The following is a 25,220-nucleotide window of genomic DNA, read 5'->3' as shown; positions in this document are numbered from 1 at the left end:
CCGTTGTCGCTGCGGACTGAGCATGCGCGGGTTAGTGTGCCTGTTTTCGTCGGCGGCCGCTGCAGCGCTTCAATGGGGGCTTACGATCATTCTCGGGTGCGGTTGTTTGCGGGACTCGGAGGGGCTGGTTTGTTCCTGTTGTTGATAGTCCTGTATAGAGTCGGGTCCGAGCTGGAGGTGGGTTGGCAAGCCGGATTAATAACAACGATCAGTTATATATGTCTCTATATAGCGGTGTTCAAAAGGCTTCGCAATGATTTTAATGCGCTCAGAGTTCAATTGTAAATAAGGCTGCCAGATTTTTGCAGCGCAGATCTCATAGATCTAACAGTGGGTCCGTGATTGCCCTAAGTGATTTTTGAGAAGATAATTACAAATAATCAAAAGCGATTGTTTTATCTCTTGACAAACTTAAATTATTAATTGATTAAGAATTCTTGAATAAGGTGAGAGCTTTGGTAAAATAATTTTGGATATTGAGTCCAATCAACCAAATATATATGTATATCAAATTTGCCATTATTCTTTTCAAAGTTGTGTTGAATTGCAGTTGCCCTCACCATGGGGCAGCATGATTAGTGGATTAATATTGTGGCATAAAATAACACATCTAAAACACCCACCCACACACAAACACACACAAATTGTCTAGTTCATCATGTCAATGAAAAATGGAGCAAGGGCAAACATGGCAGTAGTTTCTTTGGACATACTTGAAAATAAAACCAAAAAAGGAAATGAGAGAGAGAAGTGTGGGAACTGACTGAGTAGGGCTTTCGAGAGCTTAAATAAATATTCTTGATGCTGGGGGAAAAGAAATAGTTGGAGGTTAGCTTGGGCCAACTAATGCAAAGTTAATAACATTCTTTATATTCAGAATAGAAAGTTAATAACTTCTTTATATTTCAGGAGAAGAGGAAAACTTGCGTCCTCTCCACATGCCACCCTGCCCAAATTTAACTAAAAAAATATTAAGGTTTGAGGTTGGCAAATCTGTGAACAGTTTAAGACACTGCAAAGGCTCAGTATAAGGAGAAAAAAATTGCACATTTCCTTATTTCTGATACCTTTATAAAGTGCTGGGGTTCTTAATGCCGTTTAGAGTGTTATCCTTGTGCCCCAGCTGCTATGCTTATCCATAAATGGTTTGAATTTACTTTTCTCCAGATAGTTATAGCATTCCATTTTATTGTATCTTATCACTCCTTTTGCTACACTAACCTTCAGAGTCTGAGTAAGTACAGTGCAGTGGTATCAGCTTCCCCGTTTTCCATTCAAATTGAAGCTATGGAAAATCTGAAGCAGTGTCTGACATTTAGGAATGGATACAGTGAGAGCCATACACTGAAACCTAATCCAAAGAAAATGTATTTTTATTTATTTATATTTCCTACCGTATTTCTAAACTGCCCATTTCCTGCAGATATCATTAGGGTATCTGGGATAGGGATAGGGTTTGCCTAACCTGGAAGATGTCTTTCACTGTCTTTTAAATGGAACTGTACTTCTGATATGCATCAGTTTTAAGGATATCATTTAAGACCTCATCTTTCATCAGATGCTGATCCAGCCTATTAACCCGAATAAGGATAATTTAGTACAATCATAAGACCAAAAGCCTAACTGATCCAAAATTCCATTCCATTACACATATCTAGTCAATTAGATATGTACAAGAAGCTGTAAAGCAGGGCCTGACTGAAGCAACCACATCTCCTTATATTCAAAATGAAATGATCTGTGATTCTGGAAAATAATGTATTCCTCTCATGACTTGTAGCTATTGTTTGCTGATCCTTGTTTATTAAATTGATTGCTCTCCTTTTACGATTGCCACAGGTGACAGCCATCTTGTAGCAAATTCCATTATTCCAACACATCGTGTATCAAACTTTATTTCATTTTATCTGTTCTTGAACCATTGCCCAGCTTTATTGCCTCTAGATTTGTCCACATGCCACACTTTTCTCTACCTCTTGACATCTTTTCATTTAGTGCTTTTCTAGAACCAGATATACCCCCAGCCAGAGGTTCCTCAAAGAGAATTGCTCTAACTCTGCCAAGAATGTGTGGATTATAACTCCCTAAATTAATCAGCCAACATGATTATTGCTGAAAATTATAGGAGTAAATATCATAGTAGGGCATTCAAGGGAAAGATGTTCTAGTGCTCTGATAATTTTGGTTGATGCTTAGTGCTTTTTTTTTTGGTTCTTTAATTTTTTTTGGGGGGGGTGGGGGGAATGCAGTAATCAAAGCTGTATACTGTACAATATTCCAATTGTGAATACATTTTTTCTTCCACTCAATCAGTCATGTCTGATTCTTGGAGGCCGCCTAGACAAATCTCTACCATTTTCTTGGCGTGGTTTTGGGGAAGTGGTTTGGCACTGCCTCTTTCATAGGACTGAAGGAGAGTGACTGGCTCAAGGTCACTCATCTGCCTTTGTGCCTAAGGTAGGACTAGAATGGTCTTCTGCTTTCTAGCCTGATGCCTTCACCGCTGTACCAAACTGATTGCAAAGTATACCCATGCAAAATCCAGAAGTATAATACTCCATATTTTACATTCTGAATTCAACTAATATTTGCTTTCAAGTATTGATCGTGTGTTGTTTGGGTGCCCTGCGTACTGAGGAGCAGCTCTGCCAAAGTGTTCCTTAGTACTTTTTATAAATGACAAGTTCAACCACTTCACAATCAGTCGTAATTATCTCAGAATACCTCACTGTATCACCTCTGACGTTGGAAAGTTTTTGCTAATGTGCAAGATTCACACTTAATTAAGCAAATCGTATCTGCTGTTTTAACATTCAGTTTCCCAATTTGAAGGGAACCTTTTGAATGATTTCACTTTCTTTTTTAATTCTGAATTATTTATGTGTAAATAAATTTAAGCTAGATTTTTTTTGAAGCCTGCATTTTTTTCCCCTTCAAGGAATTGTATTTACATGAGCCTTCTTCCCCTGTTGAATATCATTTAGTTGTAGTGAGACCGCAATTCTAAGAATTGCAGATTTCCATATTATGGAAATGATAGGAAATGCAGTTGAAATGCATCTTTTGACCAAGTATATAACCATCTTTTCCAATTAATCCCTATTCATGTGCCGCTGTCCCCACAAAATTTATCTTAACAGAATGATGTTGATTTCCTGGCATTACTTGGTCTTCTCTAGACAAGTAGAGAAGCCAGATCATTGGACTTTACAGTATAAATACTGATGAGGATAAATTATAGTTTATGAGTGTATGGATAGTGACACATTCCAAATTTTGTGTTGCTGTCGTTGGCTGATTTCTGCAAAGCTAAATGAATGAAAAACTGCTGGTGACCTTCTACCGCTGCACCATAGAGAATGTTTTAACACTGCACCTCTGTATGGTTTGCCAATTGCACAGTGGCAGATAGGAAAGCATTCCAGAGGGTTAACGTCATTGCCCAGAAGATCATTGGTTGCCCTCTCCCCTCTTTGGAAGAGCTTTATAGCTCCTGCTGCCTTAAGAAAGTTCAAAATATTCTCAAAGATCCATCTCATTCTGGGAACCCCTTTTTTTAACTATTACCATCTGGCAGACGGTCCAGAATAATAAAAACAAGGACAAAGAGGCTGAAAAACAGCTTCTATCCCAGGGCAGTAGCTCTTTTGAATTCTACTGAATAGAAGTATTGGTGCGGTGTGTGGGGGGGGTTCAGTCAATGTGTGAAGGGTGAAGGATGTGTGTTTGTGTTTATTGTCATGGTCATGGTCATGATGTACACTGAAGATGGTGTTTGATTTCATTGTACGAGGTGCAATGACAGTAAAGTAAAGTAAACTGAACTCAGCAGAGTTGTCAAGGAGACCTCTTGTGAGCTAGACTAGGAAGTTGAGAAAATTTTGAAGAACAAGAATGGAAAAATCAGTTCCATATTATTGCCAGGTATACAAGTAGTCCTCAACTTACAACCATTCATTTAGTGACCATTTGAAGTTACAATGGCACTGAAAAAAGTGACTCACGACTGTGGTAGCATCTTCATGGTCACATGATCAAAATTCAGATGCTTGGCAATTGACATGTATTTATGACAGTTGCAGTGTCCCGGGGTCATGTGATCACTTTTTGCGACCTTCTGACAAGCAAAGTTAATAGAGAAGCCAGATTCATTTAACAGCCATGTTACTAACTTAACAAATTCAATGATTCGCTTAACAACTGTGGCAAGGAAGGTCATAATATGGGGCAAACGCACATAGCTGTCTTGCTTAGCAATGGAAATTTTGGGCTCAATTGTGGTCATAAGTTGAGCATTACCTGCACGCATGTGTCTATGTAGTGGGGAGGAATCGACTTGGAAAGAAACAATACTTACCACCTTGTCTCTGGGTGGGGCTGTTTGAAAATGCTTTGAAGGTTTTTTTTGTTTGTAAATTAATAAAGTTGTTTAAAAGTGTTTTTTCCCCCTCAGCTAAATCAATACATACGATTGAAGAAGGAGGGTTCCCTCAAGTTAGACCTAAACATTTGTCTTTTAATGCTCTCTAGGCCTAATCTACCTGACAGGATTGTTGTTGGGGAAAAGAGGAAACAGTGTAGCAAATAAATCTAACAAAGAGGTGGAGTTAACCCTTTCTGGACAGATCAATTTACTAATAGCCGGAATGATGCTTCACGGTAAATCAGACCACCGTTTTAACAGTATTGTTTCTGTGCTTAATTTGTAAGGTGTTAAATCAGTGGACTACTTATTCATTGTGGCAGATACAGAAACCACTCTACAAGCTTGATCTAGAGTGGCCAAAGTTTCCAGAAGAATTTACTGGTCAAACATTTTGTGTCGCTGTTGATCATCTCCAGGGATTAGTCTACGTGGGACAGGTAAGAAACAACAAAATCAAAATGTTTATGGAGCTACTATACTTACCCAAGATATAGTTATTACAGTGAGGAGATGAATAATACAGTGTTGTAATCCTGCATGATTCTGCCGCTAAGCATTCCGCATGCTGCATTTGGCCCCTGAGCCTTGACACCCCCTCCTTTACATTGTTACAAGATTTGACTTTGGAAATGTTGTTCTAATTAAGTTGATGAATTATTTCTTTGTTACATTTAGCCTTCTCAGTTTCAAATTTACTCTGGGCAGTTTCATACAGTTAAAAAATATTACATTAAAAACCCTGCATGCCTTTTTCCTATAGTTCTTCAAATTACACACACAAAAATGTACTTCAAATTAGCACTTCAGTAGCAACATTTTATAGCAGAGAATTTTACTGCATCTGAGATTATCTAAAATATTTATTCTTCCAATTCTACATAAAGCCTTTTATTTGGCTTCCGGTGTCTGTGGTTCCTTATTACAGTATCCCAGCCTTATTAATATCGAACCTATTACAATAACTTTATTGTCTATTGTCTATCAAATTATGGTTTTCACTGAAAAATGGAGATATTTTCAAGTTAAAAGCTAGATTTTGTATTTCCAGGGATGTGACTGTGTTTTTATTTTGGCAGCTTTTTTTCAGATTGCATCCAGATTCTCCTATTTCAGCATCTGATGGTACTTTGCTCAGATGTACGAAGTTTTCTCACAGTTTTCCTTTGAAGTCTGTGGTCTGGTTTGCATAACATATTGTGACTTGGCCTAAAATACTGTTTGAACCCAGATCATAAGACAGGCTGATCATGATCTGAAACCATGACTTGGTTTAATTTATTTATCCAGTGGTGGTCCAATCTGTCACCTGAAGCGTATGCTGCTAGCATATGGAGTTTGTATTTTCCTACATAAATGAAGATTGAATTAGGGACACAGAAGAGTGGGCGAATTACCCCTTCCTCGTTACATATGCTGTCTGTGAGCCCCAGTTGGATTAGTATGGGCTTGTAAGTTTGTGGGTATGAAAATAAATCAGAAGGGCTGGTCATTCAGCCAACATAAACATGCAGAAATTTTGATTGAAGACTGGGAAACCAAGCCATGCCATATTTGCCTTTTGTACATGTTCGCTGAGTAAATACCTCGCTGGGATCCACACTCTTTAGCATGTTGTGTGAACACATCTGTAACGCAGATTCCATTTTTTTTCCCAATACATTACCCCAAAGAGGAATCTGATTATTTCCTTTCTTTAATTTATACAGTCCTCTCAAATGATACATCCCTCTCATCTGACTCTATAAACCTTGCATAAGTGAACGTGCTGTTTTAAAGTTTATTGTGTTATTTTCTTAATAGCTTAAAAGTCAAACCCAAGAATAGTGAACCAGCTGCTGTACCGTTTGGTCAGTCTCTTCATAGGAACAGCTTCAAGTAATCCATCTTAATGTCTAGTTTTCTTCTGTAAATCTGGCAATAAGTACATTGCAGGTCTGTGTATATTTTTAAATCGTGGTGTGTTCATACTTTTCAAGCAGCAATGGCTAAAAACAATTAAACATTGAAAGGGCCTTGTATAATTGCAGCATTTAAAGATCAGCCTAAAGCACTTTAAAGCCTGAAATGTATTTTTAAGGGATGTAATGCGTCTAAAATTAATCTGAATTCCCACTGTTGTAATTACAAAACTTTAATAAAATTACTGTATTTTTTTAAAAAATTGGCCTGAATTCCCAAACTATTGAAAAACAGCCAGGGTAAGACAGATTGATATAAGGAAAATTGAAGACCAGACAGCTAGACTTCTGGATCTCCTGATGAATTGCTGGAAACCGTGAGCTGTTTCCCAGCTGTAGCTTTAACAGATGATACCAACGTGGCAGAAGCAGCAGAGGCTGCCTTTCTGTAAAGAGTTTTGCTTTGGGAAATACTTTGCGACTGTCAACCAGAGACATAAGTACAGCTGCCTTTTTGAAAACAGTCAAGGAATTTGCGGTCAGTACAACAGTTGTAACAAAATCCAGCATTATACCAGTATATGTCCTAAGCCAGTATTGTAGGATTCCTGGTGAATTTCTTGGGGCAGTTAAAAATTACTGGTTGCAATCTTTAATGTACTTCCTAGCTTGGGGGTTTGTACTTAAAGCCCCCCACATCTCCCCATTGAACACCATTCTTAGAGTATGGCAGGTGACTAGGAGAGCCAGGGCATTTAAAAAACAACAACACCCTCTGACAGGAATGGTCATGGGAGTTCAGGCTATTTGAATTCTCAATCTAAAGCAAGGCTCTTCAAACTTGGCAAGTTTAAGACTTATGGACTTCAACTCCCAGAATTCCTGAGCTAACATGACTGGAGGAGGAATTCTGGGAGTTGAAGTCCACAAGTCTTAAAGATGTCAACTTTGAAGACCCTGATCTAAAGCAATAGGATCAGCACCAACCAGGCTGATGTGTAAGTTGCAATGCAGTTGCCCTTCATTTTGCTCATATCTCTGTATTGTATAACAAAACTCTCAGTTTGGGAAAAGTGCCTAGGCTATTATTAGGCTATTATTATTAATGCTAATGCATTAGCATGCTAATGTATTTTAGCTTTTATGAAGCTAAAATACATTAGCATTCTTTGTGATTAGAAAAACATATGTTGAAATGTGTTTCATGTTTACGTGGATATTTTAAAAAGAGAGCCATGTTGTTGGTGTAGTGTAGTGGCTAAGGCATTGGACTGGAGACCACGAGTCTAGGCCTGCCTTGGGCACAAAGCCATCCAGGTAACCTTGGCCCAATCACTCTTTTTTATTCCTAAGAAGTAGGCAGTGACCAACCACTTCCAAAATCTTGCCAAGAAAACTACAAGGCTTAGTCCAGGCAGTCGCCATGAAATTCAAAAATGTTCCCTACTGGCTCTGTGGGCGTGGCTTGGTGGGACTTAGTATCTAAAAGGAAGAAGGCGGGTGGGCATGGGTGGGCCAACGGATTCAAATCGTCCCTACCACCTCTCCCAAGGTGGTGCGAGGCGGTTGAATTTCACCCCTGCACCAGGAGTCAACAGTGACTCAAAAGCATTTAAAAAAAAGTGTATTTATGTGGCAGCAATGTGACAGATTGAGGAATGAATAAATAAAGCAATACTGGTTGGAAATAGTCTGCTCTCTGCTCTTTTGTTTATGAAATATCCTTAAGTGGCGTGGATGGAAGGCAAGTTTGCATGGTGCCAAGTTTGAGGTATTTTAAGCCAAGTGCAGGACTTAAAAATAAGTGGATCTTTTAAAATGTATCATGATGCTTTAACTTTTTTTACCGTGCTTTTATTTCACTCTTAGTTCTGCAAAAGTTAATTTGGAACCCTCTATTATTAGATGTTGTACATACAGTATTTATAGCTCTTTTGGAATATTTTATTATTATTTCTGGACCTGTGATTTTTGTTTAGTTACAATTCTGTTTGTCCTTCAGAAAGGCTTCTCATTGAATAGCGAAAGAGATTAAATTTGGATTTATTGGAACCTTCATTTAGGTACCTGAATCTCAAATGTTCAAATGCTGAGAACAAGTAAGAAGGGAAAGGCCACTGTCTTCTTGGGCTGCTGTAAAGCTATCTGAAAGTACTTTTCTCTGTCTTTTGACAGCAATGCCTTGAGCTAAATACTTGGGTGCCTTTCTTGCATTTGGAATTCCAAATGCAGACTTTCCAAGCCAACATGGCCATTGTTGAAAATCCTGAAAGTTAATGTCTGCATAATTGAAGGATGCTTGGGTTAGGGAAGCGTGGACTAATTTTTTCAAAATAGCCGTAAGAATTTCCTTAATCAGCACACAAAATGATGGGTGTCATTTATTGTACTGCTATATCGGCTTTTCAGGAAACATTGGTTTTTGTGGTCTCCTTGGACCCACCAGTCACTTACTTTTTACATAGCTGCACTGGCGCACTCTGAAACCTGAGAGAGGTGAAATGACTAGTATTTATTTAATATGTTTATTTTCCTTGTTTATTTTTTTGGGAGGTAACTACACTTGGTCAGGCTCCTTGGAGTTACAATATAATAATGCTTAAGGCTATTTACTGTATAAGGAGCTGTAATGAAAAAAAAAATGATTGGATTTTTCTGTCTGCCATACCCCCCCTTATTCTCTTTTTTGTTACCTTTGCGCACCTTGAGAGAGGTAATGAAGATGTACCAAAGGTCTTAGTGTACTCTGAGGAAGGCTATCTTGTACAAACATGGAAAACAGCCACCATTGAGATGCCCCATGGAATCTTTGCATTGACCACACCCAATGGAAGTTCTGTGTGGATCACAGATATAGGAAATGGTGCGTAGAAATATTGTTGTTTAACGTGGAAAAAGAATGCTGTTGTGTATCTTACGTTTTGCAACTGAAGGTGTATTTTGGATTGAATTTAAGTTGAGTTGCTGCCCTTCCCCAAAAATAAATTGGAACCCAAGATTAAACACAGGTCATATATATTTACAATAAACATATATCAGTCTGGTACTCATCAGTTATTTCAGTTTTCAAATTCTATAAGCCCAAATGAGTGTGGACTATGCGCAATGAAATCTGAAAGATAAGAGTCATTTTAAGACCTCATATCAATACTTAAAAAGCATCGGTCACCATTAAAATGTCAGCATGTAATAACCAATAATCAAACCTAGAATGAGTGTCTTCAAAACCGAACAGTTGGTTAGGTAGCTGACCCAGGTTGACCCTCTTCTAACCACTTTAGTTTGTTTCTTAAGATTTCTTCCATATTCTTAAGCTATTATCCCTCCTTTTTCAGATAAAAGAGGACAATGATCTTTCCAACTGAGTGTTAGCAAGCCAAGCATGCTTCCACCAAGGTTTCTAGTCATAGTAATCAAAAGTCCTTGATGTAATATTTCATCTTCATAATGGGTTTTCAGTGATAGAAAAATATGGTAAGGATACTTAATGGGAGTTGGTATCAGCACCTGGTGTGCTTTTTGAAATTCTGTGACTTGGAAGAGGTGATAGCACATCAGTGCAAACCAGTGGTGGAATTCAATTTTTTTTACTACTGGTTCTGTGGGTGTGGCTTATTTGGTGGGTGTGGCTTGTGGTCTGTGACTGGGTGGGTGTGGCTTAGTGGTCATGTGACTGGGTGGGCGTGCTTGGTGGTCATGTGACTGGGTGGGCATGGCCAACTCAATGTCACTCACATCAAGGGCTGCCTCACCTGGCCCCTCCCCTCCCAGCCATTCCTTGTTGCACAGCCTCAATTTATCTATAGTTATGTAAAAATGTTGTTCACCTTTTTTGACTTTATTATCTGCATACTATAGATGTACTTTCATGGACCACTGAAAGGAGGAAATGGCCCCCATGCTTTACTCAAGAGTGTGATAGGCAACAGGCTTTTAAGGGGCTGCCACAAAGAAAAGGGGACAGTGTATTTTCCAAAGAAGCAGAAGGCAAACCAGAAGCAATGGATGGAAACTGAACAGAGAGAAGCAACCTAAAACTAAGGAGAAACTTCCTGACAGTGAGAACAATTAACCAGTGGAACTGTCTGTCTCCAGAAGTTCTGGGTGCTCAATCACTGGAAGTTTTTAAGAAAAGACTGGACAGCCATTTCTCTGAAATGGCATAGGGTTCACCCCAAGGTCCCTTCTAAGTATTATTCTGACACCTTTCCCAGGATTTCTACTCAGAGTTTGGCATCCTCAGTTTTCTTGCCTGATCTGGGGGTTGGACTAGAAGACCTCCAAGGTCCCTTTCAACTCTTGTTAAACACATGTGCATTTTATGCTCTGGACTATTGACATTGAATGCATGTAAACCCTGAAAAATATGTGGTAGCCCTGGGCAAAAGAAAGGCAGAAAAATCACTCTAGGTATAGGGACAGTGTAAAATATTAACACATGATAAATAATGGAACAATTAAAAATAATAGCACAGAGTTTTATCTCTCTCTCTTCCTATTTTTTCTTTCTTTCTCTACCTTCCTCTTTCTCTCTCTCTCTTTCTCTCTCTCTCTCTCTCTCTCATACACACATACACACACACACACACAGAGCACTTAACAGACAAGCATTTTGGAAGCAGCTCCTTTAAATTTCTCCAAGGCTGGAGTGGATTCCCCCACCCCCTCTGTCAGACCGCATTCCTTCTCACTCCAGCACTTTAACTCACAAGGGGAAAGCGATACTTGCAGCATCCATGGGAAATCCTTGGAGAAATTTTTAAAAGACCTGCTTCCAAAATGCATTTTTTTTACATTGCAAAAGTGCTCCATGGCTTGATTCATCCCCACCCTCTCTGTCAGACCGCACTCTTTCTCACTCCCGACACTTTAACTCACACGGGGAAAGTGATACTTGCAGCATCCATGCCTTTCTTCCTTTTCCCCCCGGGGAGAAAGAGGACATGGGGAACGGAAAGCTAGGAGAGCGATCGCAAGTGAGCGACCAGGCAACCGGATTGGGGGCGTGGCCAGCCAGGGATTGCCACCGGTTCGGCGACCCATGCCAAATAACCGCTACTGGTTCACCCGAATAGGTGCGAACTGGTTGAATAGCACCTCTGGTGCTAGCCCCAGAATCTCACACACCTTGTGAAAAGTTCTACAGGTGATGCCCAAATGTGTGTGCAGTTTGGCTACGATACAGCTCAAACAAAGCATGCAGTGCAAATAGCTGATGACTGCATTCCTGTTTTAGTAAGTCATTTCTCCCCATCAGAGTGGGAAGAAAGGGGGTTGTTAATACCCTGTTTCTCCAACAATACAGCCTCCCCCAATAGGAAGTCCCAGCATGTTTTATAGGCATGAAATGAAATTAAGCCCCTCCCCCCAAATTAAGGCCTATATTAAAACATGCGAAATGGTGGGGGATGGTGGGGGGCTTGCTGTTAGGAAGTACTTTTGTTGCACACCTGGATATGGTGCTGCCTGCATTGACCCCGATACGAAGTGCCCCACCAATGCCGAGGTCAACATCCAAGCCGTCGCCGCCCGCCCACCCAAAGATGCAAGGGGGGAATTAAGTCACCCCCGAAAAGACGGCCTAGCCATTTTTTCAGGGCTCAAAAAAAAATAAGACCCAGCCTTATTATATGAGAAACACGGTAGATAGTAGCACTGAAGGGTTTGGGCAGTGTGAAAACAAAAGGCTCGTGGCACTGTTTTGGCAGCCGTTTTTACAGGTACAGCACTACAACTGACATGGCTGCAGCCTGATTCTTTTTTTATGCTTGACAAAAAAAAAAATCTGTTTCCAAATATTGTAGCATGGATTGTTTAATTAACATTTGGTTATATGGGGTATCTGCAGCCTGTACCCTATTGTTGAATTCTTTTCACACCTCTGCAGACCTTGTTATTTATTCAAAGTTGCAGGAGAATGAAGACGAAAAGGAGTTGCTAATCAAGGGGTAGGCAGAGAAAAGGCAGGAACAAGGGTTCATTATGAACAAGTCTGTGTGATGCAGAGCAGAAAGTTTCTATACAGGCCATCTTCAACTTACGACCACAATTGAGTGCAAAATTTCTGTTGCTAAGCGAGACATGATGGAGTTTTGCCCCATTTTATGACGGTTCTTGCCGCAGTTGTTAAGTGAATCACTGCAGTTCAGTTAGTAGCACGTTGTTAAGTGAATCTGGCATCCTCATTGACTGCTTGTCAGAAGTTTGCAAAAGGGGATCACATGACCCCGTCACACTGCAACTATCATAAATATGAGCCAGTTGCCAAGTGTCCAGATTTTGATGACATGCCCATGAGGATGCTGCTATGGTCCTAAGTGTGAAAAGTGGTTATAAGTCACTATTTTCAGTGACGTCGTCACTTTGAACCATCACCACACACACATGGTTATAAGTCAAGGTTTACCTGTACATAGAATCCAGAAGTTCTACCAATTTGCCTCAGAAGAAGGTAGGGAATAGATCCTTCTTTTATCTGTAAATCTGTCATACTTGTGACCTCGTTGGAAAGTCTCAACTTCTCCTTGATGCAGGAAAATATGGACACACAGTGAAACAGTACAGCCCATTAGGTGAACTCCTTCGAGTCATAGGTACACCAGGTAGAGCAGGTTCTGATACGGAACCTCTACAATTTGACCAGCCAGCGGAGGTCTTTGTGGAACCAACCGGAAACGTTTACATTGTGGACGGTGATGGAGGACTAAATAATCGCTTGCTCAAATTGACAGAAGGTAAGCAAATGTATGTTTAAAATGTTGATGCCGGGTTTTATTTCTAATGTGCTGAGGTACCATTTCCTGAGCTACCATAACCCGGTCTGTGACTGGACCGGCAGCCCTGTTCCATGAAGAGAAGTTTTTCCAGGGACCGGAGGAGGGCGTGGTTTCTCATGAGGCCTCATCCTGAGGATGGGGCTTTGCTTGTTTGCCCGGCCCGGTTTCTGGCATGCTGTGGCCCGGTGCCGGTCCACAGACCAGGGGTTGGGGACCCCTGGATTGGACTATAACTTATAGAATATATGAGACTCATATCTGGAGACATAAGACTGGGAAAGGCTGCCTTAGTAGCTTTTTCTATGATAACAGAACACATTAGGAGTGCTTAAGTGGTTTGTGTTTTTGATGCAATCAGCATTAGCTGTTGACCACACGAATGTCTCCCTGTGGTTTTCTTGGCAGCAATATGCCAACATTGTTCTTCTTTCGGGAATATTATTTTTAAACTTTGCCGTCTAGCCTACAATGATGGGGCTCCCAGGTAGCCTCTCATTTTCAAGCATTAACCAGATTCAATCCTGGTTAGCTTTTTTGAGATTAGCCAAGGTTTTTGGAGGCGCAACCACTTGCCGTAAGTCATTTACACAGACGATGATATTCTAAATAAGGAAATTGAGTCTTCTCCCATGTACCTCAATTCTTGGTGACTCATAGATTATGATCTTAGAGCCTCTGCAAACATAAGCCACCAATATGCATACAATTAATGCTGCAAATTTACTGATACCTTATCTTTTTATAAGATTCAAATACTTTTTCAGTAATATTCTGGTGATATCTTAAGAACTTAAACAGCATTATTTTGCAGAATGAAATAGATATATTAATAGTCAGAAAGCTGAAATCCTAATGTATTCTGCAATGGAAAGCTAGATTATCATATTTAATGCATATTGGTGAAATATAACATGGTATTTTCTGAATTTTTATGACTCAAATATGCCTGCTTTATTTTCCCTAATGTTACGCTTTCTTCCGTTTCCCTCTGTTGTGATAGAATAGCATGACTATACCATTCAAAATGTTAAACTCCTTTAAAGTGCAAGGCAACCTTTTTGGCTGTAGAAGAGGGCAAAAATGTTTTATCTTTTTCAGAAGCAGTTTGGTAGCTTTCAAAATAAAAGTCGAGTTAGAAGTCTCAAAGCATCTCATTGCACTCGGTTTTTATATCTTTGACAAGGTGTATGAATTAGCACAATAAAAGATTCATACATATCCCTGGACTTTGGGTTCTCTACTCCTGCTTTTGTTTTAATTCTGATGTTATACTGTAAACTCATTGCAGGAAATAATGCTTGATCAACAACTTTTTATCCACAGACTTAAAGATTCTATGGCTACGTGGGGAAAATGGTACTGCTCCTACACAGTTCAGGATTCCACACAGTGTGACGGTGGATTCAGTTGGGCGGGTAAGGGAGCAGTGATAATTTTGACATAATAGCATAAACATTAGAATACTACTGATCACACTGATGAGGATACTGTTGGCAAAGCTAACAGCCAATATAGCTTTCATTGTCTCGGCGCTTTGTATGTGCGCAAGATAACACGCATACAAAAGGAAGGTTTCACTCATGCAGTTTGCCAACTTGACTTTTTAAAATCCCCAGACCTCCCTCCACTCCCAGTGCCCTTAAAAATTGCCTTGATGGCTATTCAAACCATTTGGGTGGATTAAAAAGTTGTACATATTGCTTGAATATCAAGATTTGGTTCCTCCCCAACATAGATTAATGAGGTGCTGATTATTAATTTAGAGTGCAATCTGTATAAGTTAGAAAATGTTTGTGTACTTCTTTCTCGGTGTTCAGAACAGTGTCTTTGTTTGCACCAGGTCTGGGTTGCAGACAGAGCCAACTGGAGAATCCAAGTTTTTGAAAAAAGTACTGGGGAATGGTTAGGATCTTGGGATAACTGCTTCACAGAAGATGGCCCTTACTCTGTAAGGTATAGTATCTGTGTGCAGGGGTGGGATTCAAATTTTTTAACAACCAGTTCTGTGGATGTGGCTTAGTTGGTGGGTGTGGCTTGGTGGTCATGTGACTGGCTGGGTGTGGCCAACTCAACATCACTCACATCGAGGCACGCATCTCCTCGCCTGGCCTCTCATGACTGTGGGGATGCTGCAACAGTCGTAAGTGTGAAAAAGGGTCATAAGTCACTTTTTTCAGTGCCATTGTAACTTTGAATGGTCACTCCACACAAGCAAAGTACCAGCAAAGGAGGAGAAAAAAACTCCAGAGACGTTCCAGAGACAGGAAGTCTAGTCCTGCCAAGAATGTACTAAGGGTTAATGGAGAGGCAGTTTCTGTAAGCAACCCCAGAATGTTTCCTTCCTGCCTGCCTTACAGGATTAGGCCAGTAATTTCTTCCAACAACCAGTTCTCCAAACTACTTAGAATGTTAACAATCGGTTCTAGCGTATAGGTGCAAACTGGTAGAATCCCACCCGTCTGTATGTATGCACGCCAGTGTGTGTCCATTGGATGGGAGAGAAAAACTTTTCAACTAACTAATTGAACAAGAAACCTTTTGTGTATAGGATTTCTGACAAAGGTTTCAATTCCTAGGATAGAGCCAGATAAGAGTTACTGTATGTAGCACTCTGAATGCACCAGTGGGTTCACCAACAATTTGCACCCCCCTGATTTTGAATCACCTTAATTATAATTTTTTCATATCCTTTTTGAAAGTGAGCTGCCAGGGAGTGGTAGCCCTGGCATTTTTTCTGTGACGTTGACCTGAAAAAGCTCCATTTCACTTTCCATTAAACTGCCTGATATTTTAAAAATGGCATTTGGGTGGGATCCAAGTATTCACTGAGTGGAGTTGGAAACATACTAGAATGGGAGATGATATTTGTGTTGTTTCACCACACACACACATACCTACCTCACCCCAGTGTATTTTATGCTGTCAGAAAGGAAGGTTGAGTTCTAGGAAAGGTAAGTGTAGCTGAAAATTGTTTCCTCAAGCGAGAAACCCCACACCCTGTTTTGGATCATTGGACAATTTGAATAATTTCCATTCTATTTAAATGTATACTTGCAGTGAAGAGGATTAAAGTGGGATGGATTTTATGCATTCTTTTATTGACATACTTTTTCATGTGTAGTAATCTCACTATTCTGGAACTGTATGAAATAATTGTATTTTGTCATGGACCAATAAGAGTTTGCAATAACGAGTCTGTGGCTCACATTTTCTTAGTAGTATTGATTTTTTTTAAAAAAATGCAAAAATACCCATATTATACCTCTGAATATTGAAATTTGTTTCCAAAGAACAATTTTTGTTTTGTTTTGTTATTGAAGGGCAACTGTCACTTTTCTTAATTTGCACCAACATGCCTATTGAAAATTGGCTCCAAAATAGACTCCCACCAATAGGATTTTCAAAAAGCTCTTAGGATAGCATTTCAGGCAATGTGGTTATCTATAGAGACAGCAATGTTGCCTCAGATCCAACAGAAATGCATATTGCTCACAGAATGAGATCTTTAAGATTCAACGTTTCCTTTTTTAAAAAGTTTCCTTTTTCCCCTTCTGTTTACAGGTTTACTCCCGATCAGCAGTATATAATTGTGGCCCACCTAAATATTGATAAGATTTCTATCTTGGCAGCCCCACCAGTAGGATTAATTGGGGATTGCATTGTAGTGGACACAATCCAGCTTGCAAGAGAAGTCAAGCCTCATCTTCTGGATGTCAGCCTAAGTACCGGAGCCATATATGTGGCCGAAATTGGAGCTGAACAAGTACAGAAATATGTACCTTTGGACTAATGGTATCTTTCACGCCATACAAGCAAGTGTGGAATCTAGTCCATCACAACCAGATGGGGTTAGCTGCAGTTCTTAGGACTGTCTCACAGCTAATTGCTGTGCTGGTTGGTGTGTGTATCCTTAGGAACAGCTGGCTGAGGGATTTTGCTCTCCTGGATGGCCTGATCTTTCCAGTTGTGCAATACTTGAAATAACTAATGATGCATTCTGTGCATTTATCTCAGGGACTGGTTTGTCTTTCAGTATTTTAGCCAAGTTTTACAGACAGTGTTTTAATTGTTTTTTTCAGATAAATTATTTCTCTTGCCATACAGTTCCAAGGGTTTTTCTGTTCATTCTTTTAACATAATCAGACTTACGTGCTTGCAGTGGTTTTACCACCAGCCTTAAATTTGTTTACAGTCAATGGGAGACAACAGCATATTTGATTGATTAATTAATTAATTAAGAGGGAGGGAAGGAAGGAAAGAAAGGGAGGAAGGAAGGAAGGAAGGAAGACTAGCTATTGCAGTTATCTCAGGAAGCAACTCCTGCTCCATGAGTAGATACGGTAACATCTTTGAAAAATATGAACTGCACTTCAGCATTAGCAGAGCTTGGACCACTGGCAGTCCTTGTCCACTGAAGGTTTTTCTAAGCACAGCCCCTATTCAAAGGCAACTTAAAGCGTTCCTTCAATTGCTCGTCTGTTTTCCTGTTATATTTTGGTATGGTTCTCTGAAATATTTTTAAAAATACGATAGGTTGTGACTGTTCAGCCTACCAAAGCTAATTCCATACATTATAAGTTGCCTTGTTTTATATTCATTATTGTGATGGTTCTTATCTTTTAAAGAAACTTTTTTGAACAATGAACATGTTTGTTACTTGTTAAGCAAAGCAAAGCTAACAGCAATTTATAATCTGCACAAAAAAGCACTGTTTGGGATATTGACATGTTATAAACATGTTAAAGACAGCATTATATGTAAACCATTTGTGACATAAATGTAAAGAGGGACAACTTAACAACAGCAGGTAGACTACTTTAGAATTGACAGTAAAGATGCCAAAAAAGTGGATAGTCTCTTGTTTTTTATAATCGACTGTCAAACAGTACAGGAATAAGCAGTCAAGAAAAAGGCTGCAGATTGGAGCTCCGTAGAGCAGCCACAAAGGCCTTGGAAACGATATTCGAATGCTGAGATGCATCTATGTTGTGATATGGTTCCTAAGAATCAAAAACCTGATGACACATAATCCGTCTTATCAATTAACTACGTAACATTATTCCTCTGAACTTTGCATCTGGGTTACTCTGCTCCAAAAGTTCCTGCAAGATATTAGGATATTAACAACTTTGACCTACATTGCTTTGAACCTGAAATTGTAGGATTCTGAGGTAAAAGAATCCTAGGCGGCAAAGGCAAATCACTTCTATATAATAACACACACACACACACACATCATGGAACTCCTGCTGACTAGGAACTGACCTGCGTGAGACATATCTGTTTCCTTAATTTGGGAACATTTCCATATTTTAATCAAAGTTGCTCTGGTCCCTGGAATAATTTTCCTTTCTAGTAGAGATAATCTTTGACTTACAACAGTTTGTTTAGTGACCATTCGAAGTTACCTCACCCCAAAAAGGGACTTATGACCGTATTTCACACAACCGTTGCAGCATCACTCGCTTACATGATCAAAATTCAAACGCTTGACAACTGAGGTCATATTTATGACCGTTGTTGCGTCCCAGAGTCACATTATTCCCCCGTAGCGCCCTTCTGGCAAGCAAAGTCATTGGAGAAGCCTGATTCACTTAACAACCATGGCAAGAAAAGTCGTAAAATGGGGTGAACTCATTTTAACAAATTTCTCACTCAGCAACATAAATTCTGGACTCAATTGTGGCCATAAGTTGAGGACTACCTGTACATTCTTTCCAAACTATTCACATATATTCTGATATTTCAGGTCCTACAGCTACAAGAGCCGTTCAGGGCCCATGTACAATGGCAGCTGCACAGGATGGAATTCTCCTTTTATGACCATTTTGGAACTTGATTCCACATATGGAGACAAGGGCTACTGCTGGCTACCTCTCTTCTCTGCTGCCAGAGAAGCCAGGCAGCTTTGTATTAGGAGGCATAAGTGGTTGGGGCCTTTTAACCCGTCCCTTTTTGTAAAAGGAAGCAAGGACACCAATTTCCCCTTTATTCTCTTGAATTCTGTTCCAACGTGTGGCATGGCATCATGACTGCAAATATCTCGCTTCTATGATCCATACAGAGAAAGATCAAACCACAAGTAGTCAGCATTTGCTTAGGTTTAGGACTAAGCCAAATATTTGATTATATGAGGAAAAATGTACAGATGAAGAAGACATTTATTCATACGGATTCTAAAGTACTAACAAAATAGTACATTTTATATTGCGTTATAAAAATGAATATTAAACAATACAGCACAATACAACAATAATTATTAACAGTATTAGTAATAAAACCTGGAAGATGCTTTTCATTGCCCTTGTATAAGTAGTAATATTCTACTGTGCCATACACATTAGTGTCAGTGGACAGAGGTGTCCCTTTGTAGGAATACTCTTTATCTAAAAGGCTACATATGCTGAGTATATAATATTGCATTTTTAATAACATTGAAAATGTTGAGATTAATAAAATTGATATCAAATTCTGAAAAATGACAATAAAACTTGAGATCACATCTACACTATATAAAATACTGGGGAAAAAATGGCCCGTAAGTCCATTAGTCGTTTGTTTAAAATGTGGCATAATACTGAACTTCAAATTTATCACACGCGCACACACATACAAAAACAAACTAAGTGCACAGAGTACTTATTGCAACTGCTCTATTCCACAGTATTGGTATTAGGGGAGTCTTTCCCCCATAATGCAATGGAGTGGGAGGGGCAAAGCATTTTCTCCCTGAATGTTCCAACTCTTGATACTGGTTGTGGATCCGATCCCTTCTGAAATATTTGGGTTGGAACATTCTGGTTGCAGCCTTTGCATCCTGTAGCAATGATAACGCAGGAAATGTAGTGGTTGCAAAGAAATAAAACTGGCCCAGTAAAAATGGTGGCCTGAACTTTGTGGCTTTGTGCATCATCGAAATCAGGTGTGCTCTGTCTATGTAAAACAGATTTTGCATTGCAGCAAGCATTGTGCAACCCTTCCCTTCACAGAGTTACGAGCAGAGGTAGTGGCATTTCCCCTGCTGCCCTTAGCCCTTCCCAGTAAATATATGAAGGAACTGGAGGAGGAAAAGGCATATTTACACCATAGGTTAATTCTCTCCAAGGGAAGGAGGAGAGGGAAAGCCTGGCATGAAGGGAAAATGTTCCCTTTTTCTTGCTTTAATTACCTGATAAAGGAGGGAGGTTTGTGTGTACTATTCTTAAGAAAAAGGCATAGAGTTTGTATGCTTGATCATAGATGAAAATGGAAATTCAAGGGAAAATACATTGGTGAAGATTAAGAAAGATACGGATTAAATAAGGAGCTGAAGGGACCTATAATATCTGAGAGGAAGGATAACAAGGTTATGATTACCTGCTGAAAAGCATGTCAGAAATCACATATTCTTTAAATTTAGTCCCCCCCCTTTTTTTCTCTCTGTTGCATTTCTTTTTTTAAATTTGTCCTTAAAACTATTAAAAAATTCTTAATAAATATTTTAAATGTATAGGGAAATGAAGTTCAAGGGAAAATACATTGGAACAATGTATGTGGCTTTGTTCATTTGGATGAAAAGTCTTTTGAATGGGTACAATAGTATGAAAATTAGGGCTGATCACACTTCACACTATAGGTGTGTGATATGACAGATTTTTCTGATGTGAAAATCTGCCTCAAGGAGGCATTTGGAAGTCGAAAAGTATGTTCGTGTGGTCTTAAATTCATTCTACAGAACACTCATCAGCTTACTGTTTCCAACTGTCCGTTAAAATCAGGGTTTTTTTTTTACATTTGAAAAAGCAGGTGTATTTCTTTTATAAAATAGGCTTTTATAAAATAGGTAATTTGGCCAAATCTGTATGTATCCTATAAATGAAACGATGAGCTGATAACATGCATAGGTGAAGACAAAGAAATATCTAGAGTGGATTTCTGTGCTTTTAGGCGGAGGTGACAAGATTTATATTGGCTTTAGAAATTTGCCTGAGTAACAGTAACTGCCACAGCAATTTACTGCTCAAACTGCTTTGTTTTACACACATACACACACATATATACAGGCAGATTGGTCAAATACCTGAAGGCTGTACATTGAGAAAAAAACCTGATCCACGAGGCTGAACGTTTGTTGTGTATGCTTGAGGGGAAAGTGTCTGTGCAAATGTAGGATGCTGTGCTTTCAAAGAGTCCCCACAAAGAAGGCCCCTGCCTACTTCAGATTCAAATTCAAATTAAAAAGAAAAAAACATACTCTGCAGGAGGCCAATCCCCAGCCCGTGATGCCCTTAAAGGCAAGCTGTATTAAGGCCTAAAAACAGGTCTCCCTATAGATACGCAAGTGATAGCCACCCTTGTAAGAACATGGGCACTTGCTCCACAGTACATGCAGGTTACAAAGGGGAAGAAATGTTCCCTTTCTTCTCTATTTGTTGAGAAACTTTTCTGAGGCCCAATCCTTGTCTCTGAAGGTGTTTTTCAACTCTTTTCAACTGATGGTGTGCTAAAATCCAATCCCTTCTCCCCGCCCTTCATGAGTAGGGATACTTCATGTGGTTGGACGATGCCCATAAACGGCTAGGAAGAATAGAGTTAGAATTTAGCCCCTTCCCCCTAAGATTCTCAATCTGAGATTCTCCTTAAGACCCATTCCTATTCACAGTATCACACATCAGTTCCAACTTCACTGACTCTTGTTTGCATTTATCTGGCTACAATAAAGAGTTAATACGCATCTTCTCAAGAAAACATACAAACTGTTCCCCCACCCCACCCCTATCCCCAAAACTGTTTTCTTTTGTTCTGTTTTGCTCTGGCTTTAATAAGGATATTGTTTTTGTTTCTTGCCAGAGAAACAGGCCAGCCAAGTGCATATCAACATTGCCCCTGCAGCTCCTCCTCCTGTACAATAGTAAGCCCAGCCAATTTCACAGGTGCCTGCAGGGGAGACAGAAGACACAAAGACAGTATTATTGAAAGTGCTGTCCTCCGTTTCTCGATCTCTTCCCCCCCCCCCCCCCATTGGAATAATAGTAGCATTTTAATGCTGTATTCAATAATTGAAGGAAAACACATGTATTTATTCCTCACCCATCAAGTTTGTAGACATGCTGGTTCCTTGGTATGAGGATAGGCCAAGGTCTGAAGTTTTCTTACCTTCAAAAGATGCCTGCATAGATAAAGTGCCTAGGAATTTAGAGGGTTGTATATAAACAGGCACTCATCAGAGTTTTTAGGCATTAACAACTCCTTTTAGATTCAAAAACGGTGTCCGGATATCTGCCCCTAAACCTAGTTTAGCTTGCACCTGGGTATATCTTCAGGAATCATGGACCATCATTGAAAAAAGGGGCATTTTCCCCTCTACTGCAGTATGGTTTGGGGGACTCAATCCCTTTTGATTTCTCTATGTAAGATCCCCACATTCAACTCAGGATGACCATTTCAAAATGAGTTAAAGTTTATGGAATAGAGGACTCGCATTACAAGACTTGTAGAGCAGTAGTAGAGTAGTAGTAGAGCAGACAGAATTTAAGGAAGAAAATATACTTAAGGACGCAGTTCAGACTACGGTCTAAATGGTGTGTTTTTTTTAAATTATATACACAACAATGTGAAATCACAGTTGCCAGCTCTGTAGCTGGTGTTGACCTTCATACACATTGAGTTTTTCCCAAGAACCTAGGATGAGTCAGCGAAGTATATGTGCGGATCCAAGCTGCATGGCCTCTTGTAATCAAAAGATGGAAATTTTGTCTATAATTATATTATTGTTGCTTTACAATTTAAGCAAACCCAATCGCTACAGTTTATAGATGATTTATATCTCAGCATGTTATGCAAACACAGCCAAGATCAAACCACAGTTAAACTAGCATATAGGCATGAGTCTCTGAAGTGGCTTTACTTTACTCATAGGTATAGATTTTGGCTGGGCAGCTGTTCCATTTCTTAAAGAATGGAAGATTCTTAACTTCTTTCATTCTTTTCTCTTTCTGGTTTTGTTTAAATGAAATCCATTTCATTTCAGGCCATTTTCCACAGGGTTAGGATTACTCACCTAGTTCAAACTGGTCGGAAAGATTGCTACAGGCTTGTCTGACTTCTTCACTGTCCCAGCCCAGAGGATAGAGAGCACACCCAGAACCAATCAACAAACCTATAATAGGTGAAAGAAAGTAACATAATTTTAGCTGGACTATAGTCAACGAATGCCATGAATGAAGGTTGGTGGCAGACTTCATTTTCTGTTTATCTCCCTGTCTCTGTGTCCGCAGTTGGTGGACCCTTGAGAAAAGGATGGACTACTGAGTCCTCTAACTTTTCCTCTACTCAACAAACAAAAATCCAAATGTAAAATATTAAAGTATACGAGTTGAACATCATGTGCTATATTGACAGCAAGAGGGAAATTTGTATCAGACCAAAGCAAAATTAACCAAATTGCTGCTCTTTCTTCAGAGTTTCCATTAGGTTTAGTTTAGCTTAGGGTGATGTTATGGGCACACCTACAGTATGTAATCTTCCTTACAACAATATGAAATGGTTTACAACTGCCTTCTTCCAGAGTATGTAAATCCAGCTTTCAGTTCTGGAGTCTTCTGAAAAGCTCCCATCAAGTACAACCAAGTTTCTCTATCTTGCTTAGCTTCTCAGGGTTAGGGTCAATCAAGTATCGCTATCTACTGAAGCTGCTCTGATTCTCTGCCTCACAAAAAAACGAATACAAATGTTGAGAAGGAGTACATGTCAGCAATCCAAGCGAAGACGTCATCCTATCAATTGTACATAATTATTATTTTTGCAATTCACCCTGCCCAGAATCCATGCATGCATTTATAATTCTTGGTATCTTGATAAATTCTTCAGAAGTGTTTGCATCTAAGAATACATCATCTAAATCTAAATGTATTGGGTGCCTTAATTTATGCAATTCCTTAGGCACAGCAATCAGTAAATGCAATGTATTTAACATCAGATCAATAAACCTGTAGGCCAGACAAGGAATAATGGATGGAAACTGAACAAGGATAGGTTCAACCTGGAAATAAGGAGAAACTTTCTGACAGTGAGAACAATCAACCAATGGGACAGAAGTTGCCCTCGGAAGTTGTGGGAGCGTCATCACTTGAGACTTTCAAGAAGAGATTGGACTGCCATTTGTCAGAAATGGTGTAGGGTCTCCCGCTTGGGTGTGGGGTTGGACTAGATGACCTACAAGGTCCCTTCCAACTCTGATTATCTGTATTATCACTGGTTATTCCTTTGAAGTGTTTTTTGTGGGATCTATTTTGCATTCATTTCAGCTTTATATCACAGTCCACCAGAAAATGGTTTTCCTTACATCAGCTGCACCAGAGTAATATTTAAAAATGTTTTTCTAAGACTGACCTCTAAGTGTGATCATCCCAAACCAGCTTTATTTAAGATCCTAAATTTCAGTTAACTATCATCTAGCACAATTTCCTTCCCATTTTGAACTCTCAAATGCTGAGGTAAAATAGGAGAAACTAACAGTCAATGAAGGCTCCCTCCAGCTGACTAAAGCGACAAAGCTCTCAATAACTGTGCCACTTCCTAAGACATGGCAATTTCTAGGTAAAACAAGCCCGTTGCCCCTGCTTCACAATGACATGGGTAAAATTAAATTGATGCTTCATACTTGTGTGAGGAGGAGGAGGAATAACCAAGCTCCTGGCCATCAAGGTTTTCTTCTTCTTATATTTAAACACAAACTGCTGAAATCTGTAATGGCACCTTCATTCTGTAAGCAGGTACTGTTCCAGACAGCTACATATATGGCTAGAGATTGCAGTGTAGTCTCTCCGCTTGGGTGAGTGGGATGGAAGAACAATGTCTCTCATTTGAGCCTAGAGGCTAAGAGGATGGGACGAGGCAAGCATTTGGGGGTAGTGGACTGCTCATAGAAGCAGAAGAAATGAAGCGGCACGAATAGAAAAATCCAAGTCATATTCATTCATAAAATTTAATCTACTCATGAGTTGTGAAATTAGAGATCAAGAGGTTCAACTAGAGTTCGTCAAAATGAGAAAACCACCTGCTCCCTGAGCCCTCTGGAACTCCAGATGGAAGTTTTCCAATCTGAAATGCCCTGCGGTTGACCAGAAGAAAACAGGCTAC

At 39.6% G+C, this 25,220-nt stretch overlaps 2 protein-coding genes across 2 annotated transcripts in view; one reads left to right on the top strand and one right to left on the bottom strand.

The window, feature by feature from the left end:
* Positions 1-17,949, top strand: NHLRC3 (NHL repeat containing 3). Its single transcript, XM_026668583.2, has 7 exons — positions 1-177; positions 4,711-4,863; positions 9,034-9,187; positions 12,858-13,058; positions 14,424-14,515; positions 14,941-15,053; positions 16,662-17,949. Exons 1-7 carry the CDS (start codon positions 73-75, stop codon positions 16,888-16,890), a joined length of 1,047 nt encoding a protein of 348 aa, XP_026524368.1. The 5' UTR covers positions 1-72; the 3' UTR covers positions 16,891-17,949.
* A 1,243-nt stretch (positions 17,950-19,192) lies between these two features.
* The window catches only part of LHFPL6 (LHFPL tetraspan subfamily member 6), a 32,011-nt gene continuing 25,983 nt past the window's right edge, over positions 19,193-25,220 (bottom strand). The window contains exons 3-4 of the mRNA XM_026668585.2: positions 23,140-23,238; positions 19,193-22,016 (exon numbers count right to left, since the gene is read on the bottom strand). Of these exons, the coding sequence (XP_026524370.1) occupies positions 21,898-22,016; positions 23,140-23,238 (218 nt within the window). The 3' untranslated portion in view covers positions 19,193-21,897. The remainder of the gene's footprint in view (positions 22,017-23,139; positions 23,239-25,220) is intronic.

Source organism: Notechis scutatus, chromosome 1 (genome assembly GCF_049901735.1).
Source record: "Notechis scutatus isolate UNSWTSFEM ecotype Mainland chromosome 1, rNotScu1.2, whole genome shotgun sequence".
In the NCBI taxonomy this organism is placed as follows: Eukaryota; Metazoa; Chordata; class Lepidosauria; order Squamata; family Elapidae; genus Notechis; species Notechis scutatus.
This window is presented reverse-complemented; position numbering and strand designations above follow the sequence as displayed.